This window comes from Lineus longissimus, chromosome 2 (assembly GCF_910592395.1).
Source record: "Lineus longissimus chromosome 2, tnLinLong1.2, whole genome shotgun sequence".
Classification (NCBI taxonomy): domain Eukaryota; kingdom Metazoa; phylum Nemertea; class Pilidiophora; order Heteronemertea; family Lineidae; genus Lineus; species Lineus longissimus.
In genome coordinates, this window is record NC_088309.1 from 13,390,896 (window position 1) to 13,415,108 (window position 24,213).

At 40.7% G+C, this 24,213-nt stretch overlaps 1 protein-coding gene across 2 annotated transcripts in view; it reads right to left on the bottom strand.

The window, feature by feature from the left end:
* The window catches only part of LOC135482655 (developmentally-regulated GTP-binding protein 1), a 520,179-nt gene that overhangs the window by 455,604 nt on the left and 40,362 nt on the right, over positions 1-24,213 (bottom strand). For both annotated transcript variants that reach the window (XR_010446249.1, XM_064762906.1), the window contains exon 3: positions 15,299-15,429. Coding sequence is in view for 1 of the 2 variants with exons in the window: in XM_064762906.1 (XP_064618976.1) it covers positions 15,299-15,429 (131 nt within the window). In the remaining variant the exon portion in view is untranslated. The remainder of the gene's footprint in view (positions 1-15,298; positions 15,430-24,213) is intronic.

The window sequence follows — 24,213 nt, forward strand, 5'->3', positions numbered from 1 at the left end:
AGGCCTGTGTACACTAGTAAAATATTAGCAACATTTTTACAACATTTCCAGTTGCAACAAATGTTGCGTAGTGTGTACAGAGCAAAACGCATCTTACATTTAAAACATGTTGTAAAATTGTTGTAAAATTGTTGTAAAATTGTTGTAAAATTGTTGCAAATTAAATGCAATGCAATTCTTTGTTGCATGTTGTAAAAATGTTGCAAACTCTTCAGCCAATCAGAAATAGGATTTGCGTCATGTGATCTACCTGAGGTCATGTGACTTGAACAAGAAGCAGGTATAGCAACTCCCAAGTGAGTGTCTTGCTTCGTAGGGTGATGAAACCTTTTCTAGAAGTTTCATCCATTCGCAGGAAGTTTTTGTGTGACGGCTTGTCAGTCAGCCGCAACTCCTTTAACAGGCAGTGGTATGCCCCATGATCCACCCTCATTTTGATCCAGGGCCTGGTCCATATTCTCTTTGGTTATTTCGCCGCCTCTTCCGTCTCTCAACAATGACAGCTAAAATTGCTGATGAAGCACTCAAAACACATCTTCTCTCCTTGGAATCATCCATTTTCCCTCCAAAATACCTATTTCCCTTTGTTCCCACTAAAAAGTTTGTAAAAATGTTGCTAATTTGTTGCAATTTTGTTGCTAGTGTACACAGGGCCTTGAAGGGCTTGTTGCAAAATTGTTGTAAAAATGTTGGTAAAATGTTGCTAATATTTTACTAGTGTACACCCTGCTTAAGTCAAGTGAAACTCTTACAAACCTTAGCAGAATGCCACCATTGAAATGTTGATAGCAAGTAAAAACTTTAAACAGATAGACTTGATTTTTTTACCCAACTGCCACATGCGGTTTTCTTTATTTAGTCAATTTTGAGGTGAGTATTACAGAATGAAATACTTGAATACTAAAATAGACTGGCTCTTCTGATGATTGCACTGGTGAACACCGAAGTCGATGGGATGTGCAAAGTCATAGCTCGATCCTCTATCTAGTCTTGGTCATCTGTGATGTGGTCACCAAATATGTTCAAATGCAGCTGCAGTATGCCAGTAGTGTAGTGCAGATCATTCCTGCAAAACATGATGAGGAGATAACATTTTAATTTTGATAGATAGCTAAGCTAGCCAAGTTTTATATCCAATACAAGGCCAACAACAACTGATAAGGCGCTAGGGCCGAATGATCAAGGAAGTTCATTGAGAATACATTGTGATAAGAGTGATGAATCGGCCATGTTTGAAGCATTGTGCTATGTACAGTGTGCATGTGTCAGTGTGTATCAGCTATCGCATTTATTGTTTGTTGACATTTCAAATCGCCGGAGTCGATCCTCAATTACACTGTTTATGTACATTGGCAACCTTACCCGATGATATCAGAACGATTTTTATTATTGTCTTGTTTATTCACATTAGTTCTGCTATGTGACAGGAGTTATTTGTTGAGTAATCCATGATTTAAAGCCGGACTTTGACATCGTTTCTCAGACCAAGCTGCATTTCGCAGATCGTTTTTTCAACGATCGTCGACGAAATATTTCAAATTAATCACATCCAATTAAACAATCCAAGCCTTCCCTAATGTCATCAACATGCAATAACACAAGCAGCCAAATATTATCGCCTATGAAATTGTGCATTTAATGAGAACTTACCTCCGAATTGACAGAACGCGATCTATTCCATAGCATGGTCTCCTTACGTCTGAACTGCGCAGACTCCGAGACGTGACGTTCGCTGCACGTGGGATAACTCGCGCGAAATTTAAAATGCTCTTCTTGGGGGTGCTCACTAAATTGTGCCAGTAACACCACCTGGTGAGAAATTCATGAACCACGCCTATTGATAATGAAAGAGAAAGCTTTGCTCTATAAGATTAGATTTGATTCATGATCCCCAACTTAAAGAATTAGGAGAAATCAGCTGCTGGAAAAGTTTTTGGAACATTTCGCTCGGTGCCACCTAGTGGCCAAACCGCTCATCCTGCCGGACCCACATTTGGTCTATTCAGGAGTCCTGAAGGGTCTCAACGCCTCAGAGGGAAAATCTATCGCCTATCCGCCATAGTTTTGAAACGTGCCTGTTTAACGGACAGACAGACAGACAGACAGACGGACATTCATTCTACCATTTACTCATATGAATAGCTCAGCTTGTCAGCTGAGCTAAAAAATTATTATTGAATTTCTTATCAAATTAGTTTTATATTACGAACTAGAAATTGACTACCAGTCAGGTTTAACAAGGTTTCAGCAATTATTTTCAGTGGAGGAATATCCCATGAGGGATTTTGAGTAATGTATAACCACAGGTGTTCAGAACGCATGGCATTCCGGGTTGTCATATGGGATAGATATCGCATATAAATTCAGATGAACTGAACTCTGCTATAAATTATCATCATTCTGTTTTTCAGATATATTCAACAACAGCCAGAGATTCGTTGGGTAGTTTTAACACAGCTGCGCTTTGCACCGATGAATATTCAAATTGATCCAGGTCGAGGGATTGCCACAAAATGTGCGACACCACGACACGTTTGCTTCAAAAGATGCCATTTTCCCCATAATCACCCAAACTAATAGCGCATTTATATTCTAAAAACCATTCTCTTGATCAGACAAGTTAGTTTTGTCTGATGCAGTGTTTGAACACCAATTTGAGGGCAATTACATTCACGAAAAAAACTCACCCTGCCTAAATAGCAAATGGCATAGCTGGTATTGCTCTCCAATAAATACGCGATAACAATTTAATGTTTTTTATAACCCTAAGTTACATCAAAATTACGAAGAGTGTCAAGGCAAAGAAGCATTAAAAAACAGTGCAGACCATTTACAAACATAATATGACATTGAAAACTCTAAATATTGATTCACTTAGGAGTGATCATTTAAATCTGTCAACGATGTTATGTTGTAGAGCCGATTTCTCGGCGATGGCATAACCAATGTTCCTGTAAGCGGAATCAATATGTTGGTGGAGATGTCCAGTTATGGCCAGTTAATAGCCATGACTCCAGGTATTTTGCCATTGCCTGCTGTAAGACAATTTCAAAAGTGCACCTAACAATTCATACAATACAGAAACCCCATGCAATTTGCTCCATCCATTTTTAGGATATAGCCAATCATGTGTTTGAAAACTAGATCACCTAATCAGGCTAGCAACAGGCGGCAGGTTCACCAAAAGTTGTGATGTAGATCAGGCTATTGCCCTACTTGGGAGGACAAACATCAATTAAAATTGATATATTAAGTCTTTTCATTGACGTTTTCAATATTCAAGTATAAAAGCATACTTTTTGCCCATGATAAATGAGTTTATTGTATTCCGAAAAATAAATTAATCAAATTTTTTAATTTTTTGGGAAAACCGGTAATATTTATTTTAGAAGCCAAATCTCACATCTAAAAAGTGTTATTTGAGCTAATTCATGAAGTGGGAAAACAAAATCAATGCCAAAAACAACATAGACCCCACAAATTTGGTCCATTTTAGGTTTTATAGACAACAAGCCTTTAGGCGAATATGGGTCGTCGTATCGTTTGATGCCAGGACTCCATGCCACAACAACACAGCATCCCCAAGTTTGGGAATGTTATTGAGCTATTTATAGGATGGCTCATTAAGAAATCTGGCAGAATTATTCACTTGGGAACGCAGATAAACTCCATAACTCGTTTTTGTTGCTGTTTATGTCTGAGAAGAATTTGAACTATCCTGGATAGCTACGCCGGAGGTGCTCTAGACTGGTTTTTGGTGCCCTTATTTGTTGCTATTAGCTTTATACTATAGTGGCGAACTATTGATGGGATGGAAGGCGTCCTAGGTTAGGGTTAGAGTTATGGAAAATTTGACATTGATTGGAGTTATTTAAATTACAGTACAAGTGAAGTAATACATATAGAAAATAAACATGGCAGCATTGAAAGTATGCATATTAAAATGAATTTCAACAAGGCCGCAATTATGAACAGAACAGACATATGGTTATCAATTTATGCTACATAATTGGTTAATCTGATATTTGGTTGAAATTTTTCACAAAAGATTTAAAATAAATAATTGTTGTTACATTAATTTAATGTAAGAACACAAATATAGGTGGCCTGGAGATGTTCTAACCACGTGATTTACATACGCAAATATTTATGTCATGTCTCAGATTTTTGATTGCCTATCGTCAACACAACACGGAAGCAAAATGCTGTCAGCACAGCGCAATGATTTTAGCGAAACTTTGCAGATTTCATTACACGATTATGGAATAAATAAACATTAAAAACAGGCTAGTATGAGGGTATTCGTTCAAAAAGAGTATGATAAACTCAATGGTGGCTTTCTTTTATGTTGTCATTGGGTTTATAGGATGAAATCAATACCCCATAGACCAGAGAGAACTCTTTGCATAGACCAAACATTGCCCGATGTGCTCTCACACAAATATTCATAGGACTTTCGCCTGTGTGATGGGTTAAACCGGAGATCGTTCCAAAAACAGTAAAAACATAAATACTGCAAATCTTCGATGATGGGCAGTCTTAGTAAGAAGTTTTTCAGCGATAAATATACACAGACTGAAGCCATTCGCCTGTAGGCCCTATATATATGTAGATTTTCTTGGTCTTCATGTGGTAAAATGAACTAATGAACAGCGTCTGTGCGCCAATGATTGACAGCTGGATAGCCATCTTGAATGATGCCGCCAAATAAAAAAATTGAAACGGCCAGGGCCATTGTGCTCACCTCATGTGGAGGAATGATGGATGAAGAGCATGGTATTGTGTCATGTAGTGTTAGGTTTGATGTAGGTCCAAGCAATTACAATTTCCTCAAAATGGCCAATTTACAGTACATTTTACCTCTGTGACCTTGAAAAGTAGGCCAAATAAAAGAAGACCCCGGGTGACACACTGAATGGTTGTTAGAATTAGATGTATCTATAATATAAAATTGGTGCCAATCGGGCAAGTAATTAAGGAATAATAGCATTTTGAAGAATTTTGGATTTGGCCCCCTCCCTGGAGGCCAAACGGCAAATCAGATCGCACCAAACTTCAGTACCTGAGATCACCTGACCAAGGGGAACATGTGTACTTGATTTGTGATCAATAGTCATTGCGGTTAAGAACCGTGCCATAGTTACGGCCTCATGGCCAATTTACGCCATTTGACCTCTGTGACCTTGAAAAGTAGGTCAAATTAAAAAACTGTATGATAAGTGATGTATCCTTGGTGGTTATATGTACCCATGATATCAAATTGGTGGCAATCGGGCATGAAGTTAAGGAATAATCACATTTTTAAGATTTTTTTATTTTGCCCCCTGGTGGTCAAGTGGTGAATCATATTGGACCGAACTTCGGTCCCTAAGATCACCTAAGGGTTACATGTGTACCAAATTTGGGATCAATTGTCATTGCAGTTTAGAAACGTGCCATCGTTACATCCTAACGGCCAATTTACGCCATTTGACCTCTGTTACCTTGAAAAGTAGGTCAAATAAAAAAACCCGTATGATATGTGATGTATCCTTGCTAGGAGTACCTACCATAACTTTTTTATTGAAAACGGATAATTAATAAGAGACATATCACACTTTTTATGTTTTCAGTTTTGGCCCCCTGGTGGCCAATCAGGAATCAGACCAGACTGAAATTTGGTCACCCAGGTGACATTACATTGGGAAACATGTGTACCAAGTTTCAAGTAAATAGCTCCAGTAGTTACGAAACGTACCCTGCTATTAAACAGACGACGGCGACGACGGACGACAGACGCCACGCCAAAGCAAAAGCTCACCTCTCAGAAAGGTGAGCTAACAAGAGGCCACTTACAAATCTAAATTCTCAGGGAATAAGAATACGAATGAGATTACACTGACACCTTAATAATCTAATTGGTCATTTCTTCAATAGCCTTTAATTTCACGGCAAAAGGATGGGTGGGAGACACGTAGCTTTGTGAACATACTGCTCGATTGGCAGCCCAAAATTCCCGCAGACTTGCTACGTAATAGTTTTTGCACGATCGTCAATCAATTAATAATAGTAATAATGAGATCGAAGGAATTAATTAACTTAATGAAGACTAAGGTTTTATCAAAATACGACAAATAATTGCAACGCAATTTGCATTTCATCAATTGCCAAGCATGCTATCCCGGGCTGGCTGCTATCGCCATTCATAGTCAATCCATGAATCAATGAAACGGCCAGGGGCCATTGTGCTCACCGTATACATCTTTTAGTAGGCAGGATCATGCTTAGTTTAGAGGTGAATATGGTGAACACAATCAGGCATGAAGACTTTTTTTAGATGTGTATTGATGTCAAGTAATAAGACAGGGCAGTATATATAAGTTTATCATCCAACCAATAATTGTCTATGACATCAACAAGATCAATATCGTGTGATTGCTAAGAGTCTCTGCAATAAAAAATTCATCGAAAAAAAGTCATTAATAAGCGAGATATTGCACGTCCTACTTTTTCAGTTTTGACCCCCTGGTGGCCAAATCAAGAATCAGATCAGGCCAAAATTCGGTGTCAGAGATTATCTGATGTAGGGGGTTACATGTACCAACTTTCAAGTTCATAGCTTTAGCAGTTAAGAAACGTGCCATAGTTACACTCTAATGGCCAATTTACGCCATTTGACCTCTATGACCTAGAAAAGGACGTCAAATCCAAAAATCGTACGACATGTGGTGTATCCTTGCTAGAAGTCCCTGCCATAAAAATTTTATCGAAAACAATTCACTCAAATAAGCAAGATATTGCACTTCTTCCTTTTTCCATTATGGCCCCCTGGTGGCCGAATAAAGAATCAGATCAGGCCAAAATTCGGCATCAAAGGTTATCTGATGTAGGGGGTTATATGCACCAAGTTTCAAGTTCATAGCTTTACTGGTTAAGAAACGTGCCATAGTTTACACTCTAACGGCCAATTTACGCCATATGACCTCTGCGACCTTGAAAAGTAGGTCAAATTGAAAACCCGTAAGACATGTGATGTATTCTTCCTAAGAGTACCTACCATAAAAATTTTATCGAAAACAAGTCACTTATAAGCGACTTACTCAAAACATATAAACATCAACCTTTATACTTAATTACACACTCCTAAAGGGTAAATAGCCCAGCCCAAATATCGGGCTCTGAGCCAACTAGCACTCGGTGATTAAAGAAACAACCAACCAGCACACAGCTGTATCAATACAAGATTACCAGACAGGGCCTAGGGCAGGGACCTAGTAACCAGCTGCTTATCAGGAAGTTCATAAAGGGGGTCAAACAGCTTAACAGATGGAGATTATAAAACAATGGAAAGGATCAATTAAGAAGGAAGATGTTAAGCTCACACTGGTTAATGATCCTGGGTGTCTGGGTTTACCAGGGCCAGAGAAGAACACAGAAATAATATCAGAGATTTAGAAGGCAATTCCTACTATAGTCACACTGCCCCCACAAACGAAAATTGATGTCCCCATCAATACATAAAATTTCAGTCAATTATGCAAATTGTAAAACAAATACAAACAATATATGAAATGGCCAGGGCCATTGTGCTCACCTCATGTGGAGGAAAGATGGATAAAGAGCATGGTATTGTGTCATGTAGTGTTAGGTTTGATGTAGGTCCAAGCAATTACAATTTCCCCAAAATGGCCAATTTACATAACATTCGACCTCTGTGACCTTGAAAAGTAGGTCAAATCAAAGAAGACCCGGGTGACACATTGAATGGTTGTTAGAACTAGATGTACCTATGATATAAAATTGGTGCCAATCGGGCAAGTCATTACTAGGAACAATGGCATTTTGAAGAATTTAGGATTTGGCCCCCTCCCTGGAGGCCAAACGGCAAATCAGATCGCACCAAACTTCAGTACCTGAGATCATCTGACCAAGGGGTACATGTGTACTTAATTTGTGATCAATAGTCATTGCAGTTAAGAAACGTGCCATAGTTACGGCCTGACGGCGAATTTACGCCATTTGACCTCTGTGACCTTGACAAGAAGGTCAAATTAAAAACCTGTGTGACATATACTGTATGGTGGTTAGATGTACCCATGATATAAAATTGGTGGCAATCGGGCAAGAAGTTAAGGAATAATCACATTTTTAAGGTTTTTGGATTTTTGCCCCCTGGTGGTCAAGTGGTGAATCATATTGGACCAAACTTCGGTCCCTGAGATCACCTGACTAAGGGGTAAATGTGTACCAAATTCGGTATCAATAGTCATTGCAGTTTAGAAACGTGCCATCGTTACATCCTAACGGCCAATTTACACCATTTGACCTCTGTGACCTTGAAAAGGAGGTCAAATCAAAAACCCGGAGGATATATGATGCACCTTTGCTAGAAGTACCTACCATATTTTTTTCAAAATTTCCCGACTACTATTAAGGGATATATTGCATATTTTCACTTTTAACGTTTGGCCCCCTGGTGGCCAAACCATGAAACGAATCGGACCGAAACTTGGTCTCCAAGGTGTCATTACATAAGGGTACATGTGTACCAAGTTTCAACTCAATAGCTCTAACAGTTACGAAACGTGCCCTGCTAACGGACGACGGACGACGACGACGACGACGACGACGACGACGACGACGACGACGACGACGACGACGACGACGACGACGACGACGGACGACGGACGCCACGGTATGGGATAAGCTCACCTCTGCTAAGAGGTGAGCTAAAAACTAGAGGCCTGGCGGCCTGAAGAGCTACGCTGGCAGAATTTAATAGCAAGGAATGAGATGAATGACAAGAAAATGGATCAAGTATGCGAGTACCAGAATGTAGGTTTATGGTAGATAGGGAGATGTGGACAGACCAGATGGAATCAAGCTTAGACAAATGGGGCCAAATTCATGAAGGCCGTTCAGCTTAAAACAGCGTTTAACTACTGAATAGACAGATTCAGGTCCTTCATGTAAATCTTCACAGAATATGAATAGGCCCTATAACTAATCAGGGAGAAGTTACACATGTCTAATGAATTTGGCCCCTAGGGTGGATGACAGTTGTGAAGGTTTTATTTGAACTGCAGTGAATGAAGTAGTTGAGGGGTTCTTTTGTTACATCCGCTCTTCAATACCTTCACTGCCTTTGCTCCAACTGTGTTTAAGCAGGCCAGCGCAAAACTGCTCTTTTTTAAATACCTTTAGTTTGATACCATTAAAGTGACTGCCTTCCTCTAACGGTGTTCAAGTTGTTTAGTGAGTAATAAAAGTATATCAGGGTAAACCTACTCTTAAACACTTTTAGTTTCATATCAAACACGGATGACACCTTTCGCTATAACCGTCTCCAATTAGGTCAGTTGGTAATGCAATTGGGTTAGCACAAACCTACTGTTCATTATCTTAAGTTCGATACCAAACACGACTACTTTAGCTATAACAGTTTTAAAGTAGGGCAGAAGGTCATAAAAGTAGGTCAGTGCAAATCTCTCCTTCATTACGTTGAGTTTAGATTAGTTCTTGTGACACTGCCCTATTCCTTCCCATAAGGCTGCAATGCAGTCTCTAGATTGTCACATGAGGCATGGTGCCGTCTCCAACATCAAGCTCTACTCTCATATAAATCAGGCTACAATGCGGTCTCTTACTTGATTGTGACATGAGGCATGATGCCGTCTCTTGCATCACCTGCTTCTCTTATATCAAACAGGCTACAACGAAGTCTTACTTGATTGTGACATCAGACATGATAACGTCTCATACATCACGCTCTTCTCTTATATCGATCAGGCTACAATGTGGTCACTTACTTGATTGTGACTTCACCCTCTTGTCTCATATCATTCAGGCGACAATGCTGTCTCTTACTTGATTGTGACATGAGGCATGATGACGCCTCTTACATCACCATACCCCTTCCCTGACCTCGTCTGAAAAGGTTCTTGACTTTCAGTTGCAAGTTGCGGGAAATTTTCATGTAGAAACAATTTGGTTTCCTGGTACCAAATGATCAGACCGTCTTTACACTGGCAGATAAACTAAACATAAAGGACTCCAATTGTGCCGTGGACAATTTATTTTCTGAGGCATTACCCTCTCTCTCGACCCAGGGTCGAGCGCGACAGTAAAGGGGTAGGAATTTTAACTCGACCTAAGGTCAAGCATGACACTTGTATAAGGGTTAAAGGTTGCATGTTCAAGAGTTTAGGTTTAATAGGCAAGCTTTATTTTTTAATATTATAATAAATAAAAATTCAGAGATGCCTATTCAATTTCAAGGCTTCTTTATTAAATCAACTTGTATAATACAGTAAAACAAGACCAAAACGTGAAGGACAAATCAGTTAAGATATATCGTCTTCTATCCCGATCCTGTCAATCTCATGGCTGACTGGTTGATTGGTTTCGTGTCACCAGTTCCACAGCATGCACAGCAACACCACTTTGCCAGTGGAGACCACCGGTATTACTCGTAGATAATAGACTGCATCATCCTGTAAACATGAGAAAAAATAGCACTTTGTAAAAAAACACCATCAAAATAAGATACAGTAGAACCTCTCTATTAAGGACACCCTCGGGACAGACAGACAAGTGCTGTCCTTAATAGAGGCGTCCTGATTAGAGAGGTCAAATTGAATGGAAACAACCAATTTGGGACCAAACCTAGTGTCCTTAATTGAGAGGTTGTCCTTAATAGAGGTGTCCGCTAAGGGAGGTTCCACTGTATTTATTATTAACATTCCTGATTATGTTACAAAAACAATGAGTAGTCTGTGCTGATACACGAAAACCGTGAGAGGATATACAACCCTGTATGGCTTGCTGTTCATGTTGGTGGTAAGGTAAAACATAAATGTACTAAGCAAGATCAAAACTTTTGTGAAAAACTAGTGAACTGGTAGGGAGGGGGGGGGGGGGATAAAATAAAGTCAAATTTGAAAAAGTTCACACTTATTTACTAACCTTCACCTTGGTAGAGTTTGGACACATGGCTTGCAATGCATGCTTTACTTCCCTGCACATATGTTGCAGTGTTTTGTATTTGTTCATGTACCGGTATCGGGGGGGGGGGGGGGGGGGGGGGGCGTCATCCTATTTTGCGTCCAGTGGCGACCAGTGGCGTCCATCCAACTCGAAATTATAGGGTGTTACGGTTAAAAATGTTTTCAAGCTCCTAAAACACTTTCAATAAACAAGATCTAAAAGTTTGGTGGAGTTTGCAAACCCAGTTTTTGAATAATCATCACCAGAAAACAATCTCAGTATAGGTCCAGCAAAAGTACTGGACGCCATGTTTGTTTTAGCTGCCGTTCCTTGGGTTTATAGAAAAAGCGGAATCGGGACAAACAAACATGGCGTCACATACTTTTGCTGGACGCATACTAAGATCGTTTTCTGGTGATGATTATTCAAAAACTAGGTTTGCAAACTCCACCAAACTTCTAAATCTTGTTTATTGAAAGTGTTTTACGAGCTTGAAAACATTTTCAACCGTATACACCCTATTATTTCGCGTTGGACGCCACTGGACGCAAATTAGGATGACCGGTATCGGGTATGTAACTGTAATGTATGGTAAATAATGTAGGCCCAGTTCATGCAGCTCCTCACGGATAGACTGAGAATGGCAGTTTTATTGTTTGTTAAAAATACCTCGCAATTCCAGCAGACTACTTTGTCGCTATTTTTTGTGTACTCTGACCAGTGTCACTATCAAAGGTGTACGATATCATTATATTTTGACAAAAAACATGAGAAAACGTCAACTTCTTGTGAAGCGGTCCGCCATGTTTGTTCATCTAGCGTTCGGGTTTGTTTTGACTACGTCGATGATGTACTATGGCGTTCATGTGTGTTTTGATCTTCGACTTCGACTCAATGACTGAGCAAATTTAACGAGACAGAAAGCCAAAAACAGTAACACTTCCTATGTAAACAAGCTACGGGAGTCATTCTATACTATGATTTTTCAAATAACAGTTGTCATGGCCAATTGTACCAAGCAACTCAAGAGAAAATACAGAGAAAACTCACCCTGGTTTTCTGCCAAAACGTCTACCGTACAGAGATGAACTGAGCGCATGAATCTGGGTTTCTCTACGTGTCTTTTATCGTCAATACTAATAAGAATTAAACAAAATAACCCCACAAAACGACATGTTGACATTGAGAATCAAAATATAGGGAAATACCACTTTCTAACTGGTCGTTATGAAAAATTTAGATTGGAAATATGTTTTGAAGTGAACGTACACACTCTATATACATTCGCAAAATGGCCATCACTTTATCAGCCTCGGCTGCAATTCCTTAGGGCAATGCCTTATGTGTAGCGAGTTCAGTACATCACAGAGACAGGTAGGATCAAGGCTGTTTTGCCACTTTTGACCAGACGACAATTTCCAAATCTGCCAGTTACTGCCAATTACGGGGCGTTTTGTCTTTCTGCTGTGAATAGCTAGAATCATATTGAAACAAGAGTTCAAAATATTGGTATCCTGGCACATTTTCTGGCTCAGCTACAGCAAATTCGGATGAAAATGCAACTATTTTGCTGGAACTACTTTCGGCCAGCTCCAGTACAAACAATAAGCTCCGCTGGAAGCCAGCGTAGCTAAAAACACTAGACCACCATCAATAATCACACCTCAACATCACACATCTAGTCGAAAGAATATTGTCCAAAAGAGTTCGGTACTTCGTCAACACTGCTCATAGATCACAAAGTCACAAAGTAAGTCAACCACATAATTATCATTGTCAGTACATCGTAATCGTAAATCCTGATATTCCCGAATATATCAAATCATTCCTTCGTAATATCGTTCCTCATCGTATTTTCCGTATCATCAATCCTCGTGTCGGCATCTACTCTGGTTTCGCGTCTCATATTCGAACATCGTCTTCAGCAAGCGCATCTGCTCATCCAGGTTGGTAGGTTTTATGCTACAAGGTTGCATTTACGTAAAAGTTTCGCAATGGTATACAAGGCGTCCCCCATGACCATTGAGATGTTTTAGCATTTACGTATGGAGTAGGCAGTCAATGAGTTGAGTTCAGTCTCAAGATAAAACAGGGTGAATGACTAACACTCATTCAAGTTACAGTACACAACAGTTGTCTATATAACCCTTTCGCTGCGGATGAACGCTCTTTTGCAACCCAAAAAAAATTCCGATCTGTGCGGATGTACGGAGAACTGCGACTTGGGAGAGAACTGCGACTTGGGAGAGACCTGAATCAGACGATATTTTCATTAGAAAATTAGTACAGAAACTTGTCGCTAGGTGTCCTGCCATGTTGTTTACCGCTAGAACTTCCGATTTCTGAGTGAAAACGTCAGTGTTTTTATTCAAAGTTTAGGCGATATTTTGAGTCCAAAGTTTTGTAAACAAATTTTAATGGCTCAGTCACGTGTTCGACGAACTGCAGAATCAATTATTGATGAAATAGTGAATTCGAGGCGTGAGAAGACGAGTCTGATTATGATTCTGAACATAATGCCGATGTACACAGCTTGCATGGGGATGATAGTGTGCATGATTCAGGGTCCGAGGGGGTGATAGTGATAGCCTGGGTCAAGATGAAAAATCTTGTTTTTTTCCTCGTTGATTAATATTAATTAGCGTTAATTAACATAATTTCAGGTAATCAAGAAATGCATAATTTGAAAGTCCATGCTGTCCCCAACCACCTTTTACAATAGTCCAAAGCTCTATCTCTGCTCCTTCAGGCTGTATATTGGCCTCAAAGTTACCTATGTTAAAATTGGCTTTTACAGTATTTTGGGGGCAGCAAGGAATCAATATTGAAATAATTTCGAGCGGCGCAGCGAAAGGGTTAAGATAAAGAGTTTGAGGGTGGATGGTTCCTATCCAGTACTTCGCATCCATAAGCTTCAATACTCTTCCAATTATGACAACAACTTCATAGTGGATTGTTCCTATCCAGTACTTCGCATCCAAACTTAATATGATGTGTGAGTTATATCACAGATCATTTCATCTCTTCAAGATACCACAAGGTGGCTACAAACGATATATCTGACATTGGCGGTTTACACTAATCGCATTCTTCATCCCCTACTGGTTATAGTAGGTCGTGCCGCCTGTTACCCAACTTTGTTGGTTTTGAGATTGCCAAGTTTGCAGTTGATGATACCAACTGTTTCCCTGATTAGGTGCAAAGGATTCACAAAAGGTTGCTATGTGACCTACAAGGCCACATTTGGCCACTTAGAAGTCCTACACTTGTTTGAGCGGATGAAGCTGATGGTTTAGTGGCAAGCAGAAGACTTTCCATCATCATTACTGTCAGAGCCTGACAGATTTGGGGTCTACAGTCTCCTCTTTTGGTTTAGGATTTGATCTAGGGGTACTAGAGGTGGATGATTTAGGCAGTATGGACCTTAACATCAAATCCTTTGAAGTGCAGGTTGAGACAAACCAGCCGAGTAGATGCATGGTCACAACCAGAAACAGTCTTGACCTTTACATCAATGTGTTTGAAGTGTAGGCTGGTTGTGACAAACTAGTCAAGTGAACATGGTCCAGCCTTAGCCGGGACAGCCATGCAGTAATTGCAATCTGCTATACATCAAGGACAACCAATACAATAGGCAAGGACCAAGGGGTATGATTTTCTTAGTCCGCTACTGCACATCTCTACAGAGACACTGCATTGTCGCTTCAATATTTCGAAAAGAAGGTCGACTCGATTCGAAGGTTGTTTTCACCAAATTGGGTTGAACCAGTCCTTAACAGAGCTTATGAACAAATTGTGCTGAATCTTTTCAATGAATGTGTGAAGTTCCGTTGGCCTCAATAATGAACTCCCCCCACCCCACCCCCTTTGTGTTTACACAGTGCAAAAGGGATCCATTGCCGTGTTCAAATGCTTCGTGTGAGTTTACCTTTAGTTCAAATTTTCCAGCTGGGACGATGATTTGAGGCAGAAATACTTAATTTTCCTGGAGATTGTGGTCGATTACGAAAAATTGTGATGGTTTGGCGAAAAATTGGCGCAGATTTCAAGAAATTTGCTGTTTTTTGGCTGGCTTGTTTTTCCTCGAAATGACTCTGTGTGTAGACATATGTGACCAGTAACAAGCCTTCTGATTGGTCCTGAAATAAAAGTAGATTTCCCATCCCACGATTATCCACAGTTTTGAGTTGATCATGTGTGGTTTGCTCGGCCATTGAGCGCCCGATCAGAAAAATTTGCGTCATTCAAGATCTTCCTCTTTGATGCACTGTACTGGTAAGTTGACCATAGGGGTTGAACACAAAGACAAAGTTAAACATTATTTAATACTAACCTGAATTTTTGCTCCTTTATATCTAATGACACCAGGCACAGTCGTGAGGGTGGTAAACTCGTAAGCAGCTACTTCAGAATACACCCCAGCAAGATTACTAAGAAGAGTGGACTTGCCTACTGATGGAAACCCTGCAAAAGCAAAATGAGTTGATAAGTACATCACATTTTCATTTCACATATTCTTTTAGCACTTTTATCAGAAGAAACATATTTGTTTAAGGGCGCTCATTATTGAAACTGCTACAAGAAAATGTCATTTTCGGAGTTCCCGTTCAATACAACGAAATAGTTTATACTGTGTACAAGGTACAAAGACATATATGCAATAGAATGAAACATACTACGGTTCCGGTTTAGAAGGCTTCTTAACAACAGGAGAAAAATTAGCAAAATAATGATTTTTTTAGCAATGCTGCAAGGTTTACCGTCGAATAAAAGATTATGCATTAAAGCTGCGTCATGCAATATTTCCCTCTGCGATATTTGCTGAAATACTAAAAAAGTGACTTTTAACCCGTTGGAGCCTGAAATTTATTTTCTGAAAAAAAGTTTCCACAACTTTCGCAGACCACACAGAAAAAAAACTGGTGAAAAACTGAGCAATATGAGCTTCACAGCCCTCCTAAGTATCCAGAGCAGCAGCAGAGCCATCTATACTAAGATTGACACGAGACACTTCAATGTGTATTCAATACAATGAGAGTGGTTCAATCTTGGCCATCGTGGCTTACGGCACGATCCAGCCCCAACGGGTTAAAGATGTACAAAGACATATGATAAGAGCAAGAGTCATTTGAACGACCATATATGAATTCACTTAGGAGCTAAATATTTGCAGAGTGTGGAGTTTCTGTTGAACCACCTGCTATTAACATTCCTCCGCCGCAAGGAAAACACCTAGCATTTTCAAATGTGTCGAGTGATCAAGAGGCCAATCTAACAAAAAGTTCTTCTCAATGCATCGTGCAAACTTGACCCTATTCCAAAGTGGCTTCTGAAGCAATGCTCGGCAACCCTCCTAGCAATCATCACCAGGATGATTAACCTGTCGCTACAATCAGGTTCTGTGTCGAATCAATGGAAATGTGCACTTGTGTCGCCACTTCTAAATGAAAAGGCCAGTGGCCATTGTGCTCACCGGTATTTAAGTAACAACTTAATTGACAATGGACCTTGAAAAGTAGGTCAAATCAAAAAACTGTATAATATGTAATATATCCTTGCTGGGAGTACCAACCATAACAACTTTATTGGATACGAATCACTAATGAGTGAGATATCACACTTTTTGTGTTTTCAGTTTTAGCCCCCTGCTGGCCAAGTCAAGAATCAGATTGGACCAAAATTTGCTGTCAGAGGATATCTGACCTAGGGGTCATGCATAAAAACTTCCAAGCTCACAGCCCTACCAGTTAAGAAACGTGCCACAGTTACACTCAAACGCCAAATTTACACCATTTGACCTCTGTGACCTTGAAAAGTGGGTCAAATCAAAAACACATATGATATGTGATCCTTCCTAGGAGTACCTACCATAAAAATGTCATCAAAAACAGATCGCTAATAAGGGAGATATCACACTATCACACTAATATACTCTACCCTCGTCTGTTTATGGGTACTTTCAAATTATGCAGGTAGGCCTCCAGGCCCAGCCCCTGCCGGTGTCATTCAGGTATGGAACTATTCTCGGCCATTGATGTGCATTCAACTGGCGCTGACCAAGGCATTTGTGGCAAGCGCTGGCCCTGTCATCATTCGCGATTTTTTATACAGCGTACGCCAGAAATAATGAATCATTGTATTGTGAACTTGGGGCTCTATAGTCAAATTCATCAGTATTCTTCAACAATGAAGAGGACTTTAAAGACCTAATTTTCGGTAGCTTCCGAAGGGTCCTGCATGGTCCTGCCGACCGCTGAGCATCCAAGATGAGGCGATCGTCTGCGGTGCAAAGAAGAGCATTGCGCGGTTTTGCGGGTCATTCCATTCACCATTTCGTTATGTGAGAACGTTACGTGATAAATTATTGACCTGGCCTGGCGGACGCGATGATCCTGTCAGTTTCTGTTAGGACGAACTTGTCACATTTTCTTCCCCAGACATGGCCATCCTGTCACCATAAAACTGGGGGCCTATCTCCCTAATGTCACAAATTTGAAGATGGATCGTCAAGAACAAGAACCTCTGCCAAAACGACGCAGAAGTTACACTGTCACCGAGAAGATCTCCTATTTAAGGGATTTGGAAGCAGGTCTACTGGATGGGACTGTCGGCAGCATGCGTGATTTAGCCGCACATTACCGAATCCCCGTGCGCACAATGCAGAAGTGGAACCTAAGAGAGCTGGAGGAGAAAGAAGAAGACGGAAGAGGAAAAGCTAGACACGTCAAAAACAAAGGCGTTGGTCTGTGGCCCACCCTCGACGAACAATTACTCGATTGGTTTAGAGGCGTCCGGGACAAGAGGTTGGCTGTCGCTATTCAAGATATCCAGGAAAGAGCTGCATCCATTTTCGAAGACTGGTGGAATGCATTGCCGCATGATGAAAGACAAGACCTTGTCGAGTCACAGCCAACCTTGCACGAATTTCATGCGTCGGACGGGGGGGTGCACCAGTTTATGGAACGAAAGAAGATTTCCTTCAGGAAAACAAACAAAAACACGACGACTCTGCCCGCTGATGCCGCCATTCGAGTGCAGCAGTTCCGCGATAACGTCACCGATACCATCGAACGACTTGAAATTGCCATGAGATTTCTGTTCAATATGGACCAAACGTTCGCTCTACTTGAACAACGCCCTTTGTACACTGCCAATGCTAAAGGGGCCAAAACTGTTGACGTTAGATCCTCGAGATCTAACACCAAACTCGGGTGCACTGTAACACTTGTCATCACCGCCACAGGGGGAAAACTGCAAGCCCATATCACGTTCCCACGTAGAGGATTTGTAAGACAACTTGCGGCCCTTGAAGACCAACAACTGCCAGCTAATGTAGTTGTAACGAATTCAGCGACGGGATGGGTGAAACAGGAGACGGCAGAACATTGGTTCGACACGGTGTTTGAGCCTTATGTGACGGCTGAAGCAGCTGACCAATTCCTGCTCCTTGTAGATCGCTACAAAGTCCACCGGACGGAAGCCTTCGGTATGAGAGTGATGAACCTGGCAGGTGTCCTTGACTTCATTCCGGCGGGGTGCACTTCGCTCGTGCAGCCACTAGATTTAACTGTGATGAAATCCATGAAGAGCGAAATGAGAAAATCCCTGGAAGAAACACCACACAGACAACGAAGGGCGTTGTCCACGCATTGAACTTCTAGACGCAAGGGCCCAACGCGCCGCGTAGCGGCAAAAAAGCGAAGCTAGCGAAACATTTATAACGGGTCACCGTCACTTATTATTGGACTTATAGCGCATTTACGGGGTTGCAACTATTTTGCTTTATAGTGTCACCAGGAAAGAAAAGCATGCGACCTAACGCCGATCTATTTGTATAAAGTGATAATTGGAAGGTATATAGTAGGAAATATCAATAAAATAATCATTCCATATCGTCTTTTGAGGGCATTTTTGATTGTAAAAAATATATGTGTACGTCACCGTAGTCTCTGCAATGATAATTTTATCAGAGCAGTCTCGCGCAAGAAGAAGTTCTTTACCTATTAGTTCTTCACTTATTAGTCTCAACGTCTGGCGCAAAGCCAGACGTTTTCCATTACGATTTCACTACGATGTTTGACAAGAAGGAGCAGTGCGCGAGATACGCTAATGAGCAGACTTCCCTCGCTTGAGTTTCTGAAGAATGTTCCATATCGCGCTAAGCTCATCACTGCTGATTATGACAGGCGTGCAACGGTAGGTATCTGCTCCCCAACTTCCACCCTGATACGGTACAATAAGTTACCATTTGATGGGAATGGGAGAATGCCCTCACTGTGTATGGAGTCATAGGGATAAGAAGACATTATTCATTAGTGTTGGTACAAGTGATTTTGCCCAAAAAGCATGCGCATTCAAAAAACAAAATATGCAAGGTATCACGTACATGACCATGACGACGTGCAGAAAGTGCACTGGCCAGTGCATACCCTATGGCTATGTACTAGTAAACATGGTAAACATGGACAACATCATTATTCATCGGCAGTTCATTTTACTCCGAGCTTTTCCTGAAACATATAGCCATGATGATTAGGCCTACCATGTACCATGACCAATAACAGCACTAGATCATGATCATGTAGATGTCAACAAGTTCATGTAGATGTCAACAAGTTCACATGAACCGTATAATCCAGCATGGCGCATGTGGGGCATGCGTCTAAACCAAAGCCCCAAAATCACTTGTTTTGGTCTATTTCACTTGTGTTTCCCCCGTCTCCCAGTCCATAATACATTTACAGTTTACAATCCCCGATCATGGCCCAACAAAAGGTCATCGGTTGACTAAAGGAAAACAACTGTTCAATGGATTTATAGTTGAATGCGATCAAACTACGTCTTTTCAATCGTGGATTGTAAATTTAACCCCATGGGCCTAGGGAAGGCCCTATAACAATACTTTCGACACAGTTATTATCTCCGCTGCCTCCACCATGTTACACACAGTGCTCACTGCTGATTCTAAAATGCGCCACCTAGTCAAAGCAGGACATATGTTCTCCTAGGAATAGATCTCTTTCCAATATTTCGTCATTCCACTATCGTCATCACCTCATCATACTTTCATTGACATTACAGGCACACATCCACAGAGCACTCTTCAAATCATCTACACAGTGGTTATCCAACTAGGATTATAAAGGTAATTTCTTAGCCCCGCACAGTGGGTTTCAGTCTTGATAAAGGGGCACTATTGCTAGCAGCTAGGTAGGCAAGATAAAGTTAGCCGAAGTAGCCGATAGGGGTCTCTCACCCCTCAAAGTCCGTCACAACTATTCAAGCTTGTACAAGGAATACATGCAGCGCTGACTCTAACAAGTCCCAATGGGAATGTCGCACAGTCATCTGTCAAAAACAAAACCTATGTTGTAGTATGATCTCTTGCCAATATTTAATAATTGCACTATCGTCATCACCTCATCATACTTCATTGACATTACAGGCACACATTGACATAGACCACTGTTGCAATCAACGACACAGTCGCTATCCAAGTAGCATTATAGAGGTAATTATCATTATCATACCTCATTAGCATGTGAACCAATCGCGTCGCGTCCTTTGCGATCACGGCAAAGCCTCATGGAATAATGTCTTTCACCGTTGAATAATTTTTCATATTCCATGCCTACAACTTCAATTTCTTCATATTCCATGGCTAGAAGTTCAATACTAATATAATATCCAAGATAAAGTTACAAGAAGTAGTCAATAGGGGTCTCTCACCTCTCACTGTATGTCCACACTATTCACGCTTGTACGAGGAATACATTCAATGCTGAATCTGACAACACCCAGTGCCCTTACTCTGTATATTAGTCACTGGAAGATGGCCCATTTCACTCCTTGCTTCTACTTCACCTATAGTCTCATTGCAAACGCCTCAGTTCTATGATATCACATTCACTTTCAGCTGTCATGCAACGCAACAACTGTGCTATCTGCCATCGCACATCAACGAAGAAGTGCAGCCGCCCACATTCCACCGACCGACCAGCTGCAATCCTCGAGGACGCCCCACTGTACCACGATTTCACTACGATGTTTGACAAGAAGGAGCAGTGCGCGAGATAGGCTAATGAGCAGACTTCCCTCGCTTGAGTTTCGGAAGAATGTTCCATATCGCGCTAAGCTGACCACTGCTGACCATGACAGGAGTGCATTGGACTGGTACAGGTTGGAACTGAACATTGAATATGCTGGTGGTGACGCTTTCTGATGAGAAGTTGGTCGTGACTGATGCAGTATCCTTGGACTTGTCCACAGCATCGTTCAATCATTGCTCTCTCAGCTGCCTTGATTCTGTACTTACCCAAATACTAAGACCAAATGCCTGTTGACTGTGCTTTAAGGGAGACTGGCGCCATGCCTAGAGATATGACTGACCCCTATTGGCAAATTTGTATGACTTTATCTTGCCTACCTAGCTGCTGCCTATAGTCTCCCTTTAACTGCGGAACACTTCAAAGTCGTTAAAATGCCATGTTCCACCTTTTAATGTGTTCAGACCGCCATTTTCAAAATAATCAAGTCAGGACACTGCCTTCTTGTCTCATAATAAATTTTGCTTTCCTCAATAATAACATTTCTTCTTCTTCAATGCTTTCATCATTCCAAACTTCTCCTCCTCTGACTTTTACAGGGGTACAGTCATGGCAATCAAAACCCAAATACTGAGACCAAATGCCTGTTGACTGTGCTTTAAGAGAGACTGGCGCCATGCCTAGTCTCTGCACGAGGAATATATTCAGTGCTGAATCTGACATGACCAAGGGCCTCACAGTCTACAGTGTATTAATTATCTGAAGATGGCCAAATTAGCCCCTCTGCTCCTGCCTAAAATCCCCCTTTAAGAGCCCACTCCGGATAGCCACATGTCTTTAAAGCGTCCCTGATCCGCGTTTCTGAGTTGCTCTTTTTCAATGAGGGTGTCAGCCCTATGCATGAGGCACCTATTCCATAGAGCTATACCCTATACTATACTATACGTGAACAATAGTTTCATGGTCATGCACCCTTTGTGAAGCCATTGTTCGCGTATAGTGTAGTATACCGTATACCTCTATGGGGAAGGTGCCTGAGAGTCTTCACAATGCCCAGTTATTGATGCACAGGGTGATTTGAAGACCATTGCAAGTAGTGGTCTGTATGTGTCGGTTTCCTATAGATATCGGTGGTAATCCCCTCCTGTTGCCAACACATCTGTACGTCCAACATAGGGAGAACACCATTCTGCTCCAATTTGATAGTCAAGGCTATGCTGCCATGCTGTTGGCGGATGTGAGGCAACAGTTCATCTTTGTTAACTTGCTTGCTGACCACGCCAGTATCATCCACATATCTACCCCAGAATTTAGGAGGGTGAGGGGCAGTAGCTAAGGCTTTCCTTTCGAAACTCCTCCATGAATAGGTTACCGAGTACCGGTGAAAGAGGGGAGCCCATAGCCATACCAAATACCATTGAAATTATGGTGTCAACCACCATTTTCAACAGTTCTCCAAAATCTGAGGGAGGCAGTAAGGTCCTCTTGGGCCCTGACAGTAGCCATGCGCACAACTTCATCTCCTGGGACACTAGTGAAGAGGGCGGTTATGTGAAAGGAGGTTAATACCTCCATGTCTTCCAACTGGATTTCCTTCAGTTTATTCACAACGTCCTTAACAGTTCTCGATGTGCTCCTTACCTAACTATACTAATAGTTTAAGGAGGTCAGCAAAGTGTTTGGCTAAATTGTCAGTGATGGAGTTTATGCCCGCAACAATGGGGCGCATCTGTAACAATAGACGAATTTTACATTGTATTTGGTTGCACTACCCAGGACCTGAATCTTACCAATTAAATTTTGTAATTAAATCACCAACTGAATTAGTTATATATTACCAATTAATTACTAAGCTAAATATTACTCCGATTTAAATTACAAAAATCTTATCAGAAAAACCTTAGTACGTTTTTTCTAGGTGAGAAATTTTTAGAAAAAAAAAGAAAAAAATTACAAATTAAAATCTTACAAGATCTTACAAAGATTATTATTGATTATAAATGAATTGGTAGGAAATTAGCAAGAATATAATTGACAATAATTTTTTAACAAGAAAGGGTTAATTTCTATCTGACTAATTTGTTCATTTGGAAAAATCTTGGTAATAAATTGGTAAGATAAATATTAAATATGTAGTGCACATTATAGTTTGATATCATTTAATTATAAAGGCTCTATTATCTACATGTAATGGGTACATTTATATACTAGAAGCACGGAACTATAACTTGCATTTGAGAGTTTTTAGTAAATTCATACCTATAACACTAACTGACGGAAGGCTGCACAAGAGAAGAGCTGTATACTGCAGCCCAGGCAGTCAGCATAATTTGTGTTTGAAGGGTTTTTTATCACCACAAATTTCACATGTGTGTGACAAAACTAATAACACATGGGAGGAAAATCTTACAAATATCAATTCTGGATAAGATTTTGACGCTTAGGCCAATAGGTTTGCTGCATTATGCATGAGCAATGTGAGCTTTGATCCACATAACTCATTATCCATGCACATGTTGGCCTGACTCGGAAGGTTTAATACTATTTTTTTTATTTATCGGAAATATTGAAATACAAGTCAAAGGTCAGGGATACTGGTACTTATATCAATATTTTTCTCTTGATAAGTTTTGTACAAGTACGCCAATGTTAAGCTGAAGTTGAGACAAAAACACATTTAAGGTCGAAGCAAATAATATAACATTTCAAATTTCTCTAGATTGAGTCGTAATTCTATTTTTTCAACTCGACTGGTCCTTCTCCCGAGTCCTTCTGACTCACAGCCTTTGTCCACATAAAGTAGAGTAAATGAAATGGTCCAGGGACCATGTGCTCACCTCGGTTAATATTAATGCATGTCATTTGCAGTGGATATGGGGAGAACAGTTTTGGTCATTGATGTCAATTTTGCGATCTTAGAAGAAGTGATGTGGTAGTGCCACTTTCTTTCTGTCGGCAGTTTATATCAATATTCAGTCACAAAACTGAGCTTAAAATGGGTTTCCAAGATGGCCGCTTGCCAAATTAATAGAAAGAGAGGAGCTTTGCTCGATCCATCTGACTGTACATATAGCTTTATGTAATGAGTGTGATTACAAGTTGAAGGTTGTTACAGAGAGTAAATCTTACCAGTTGCCATGGTTCCTTTAACAGTCGCAACCCAGTGAACAACCAAATACTACAGTCTGGACCTTTGCATGAA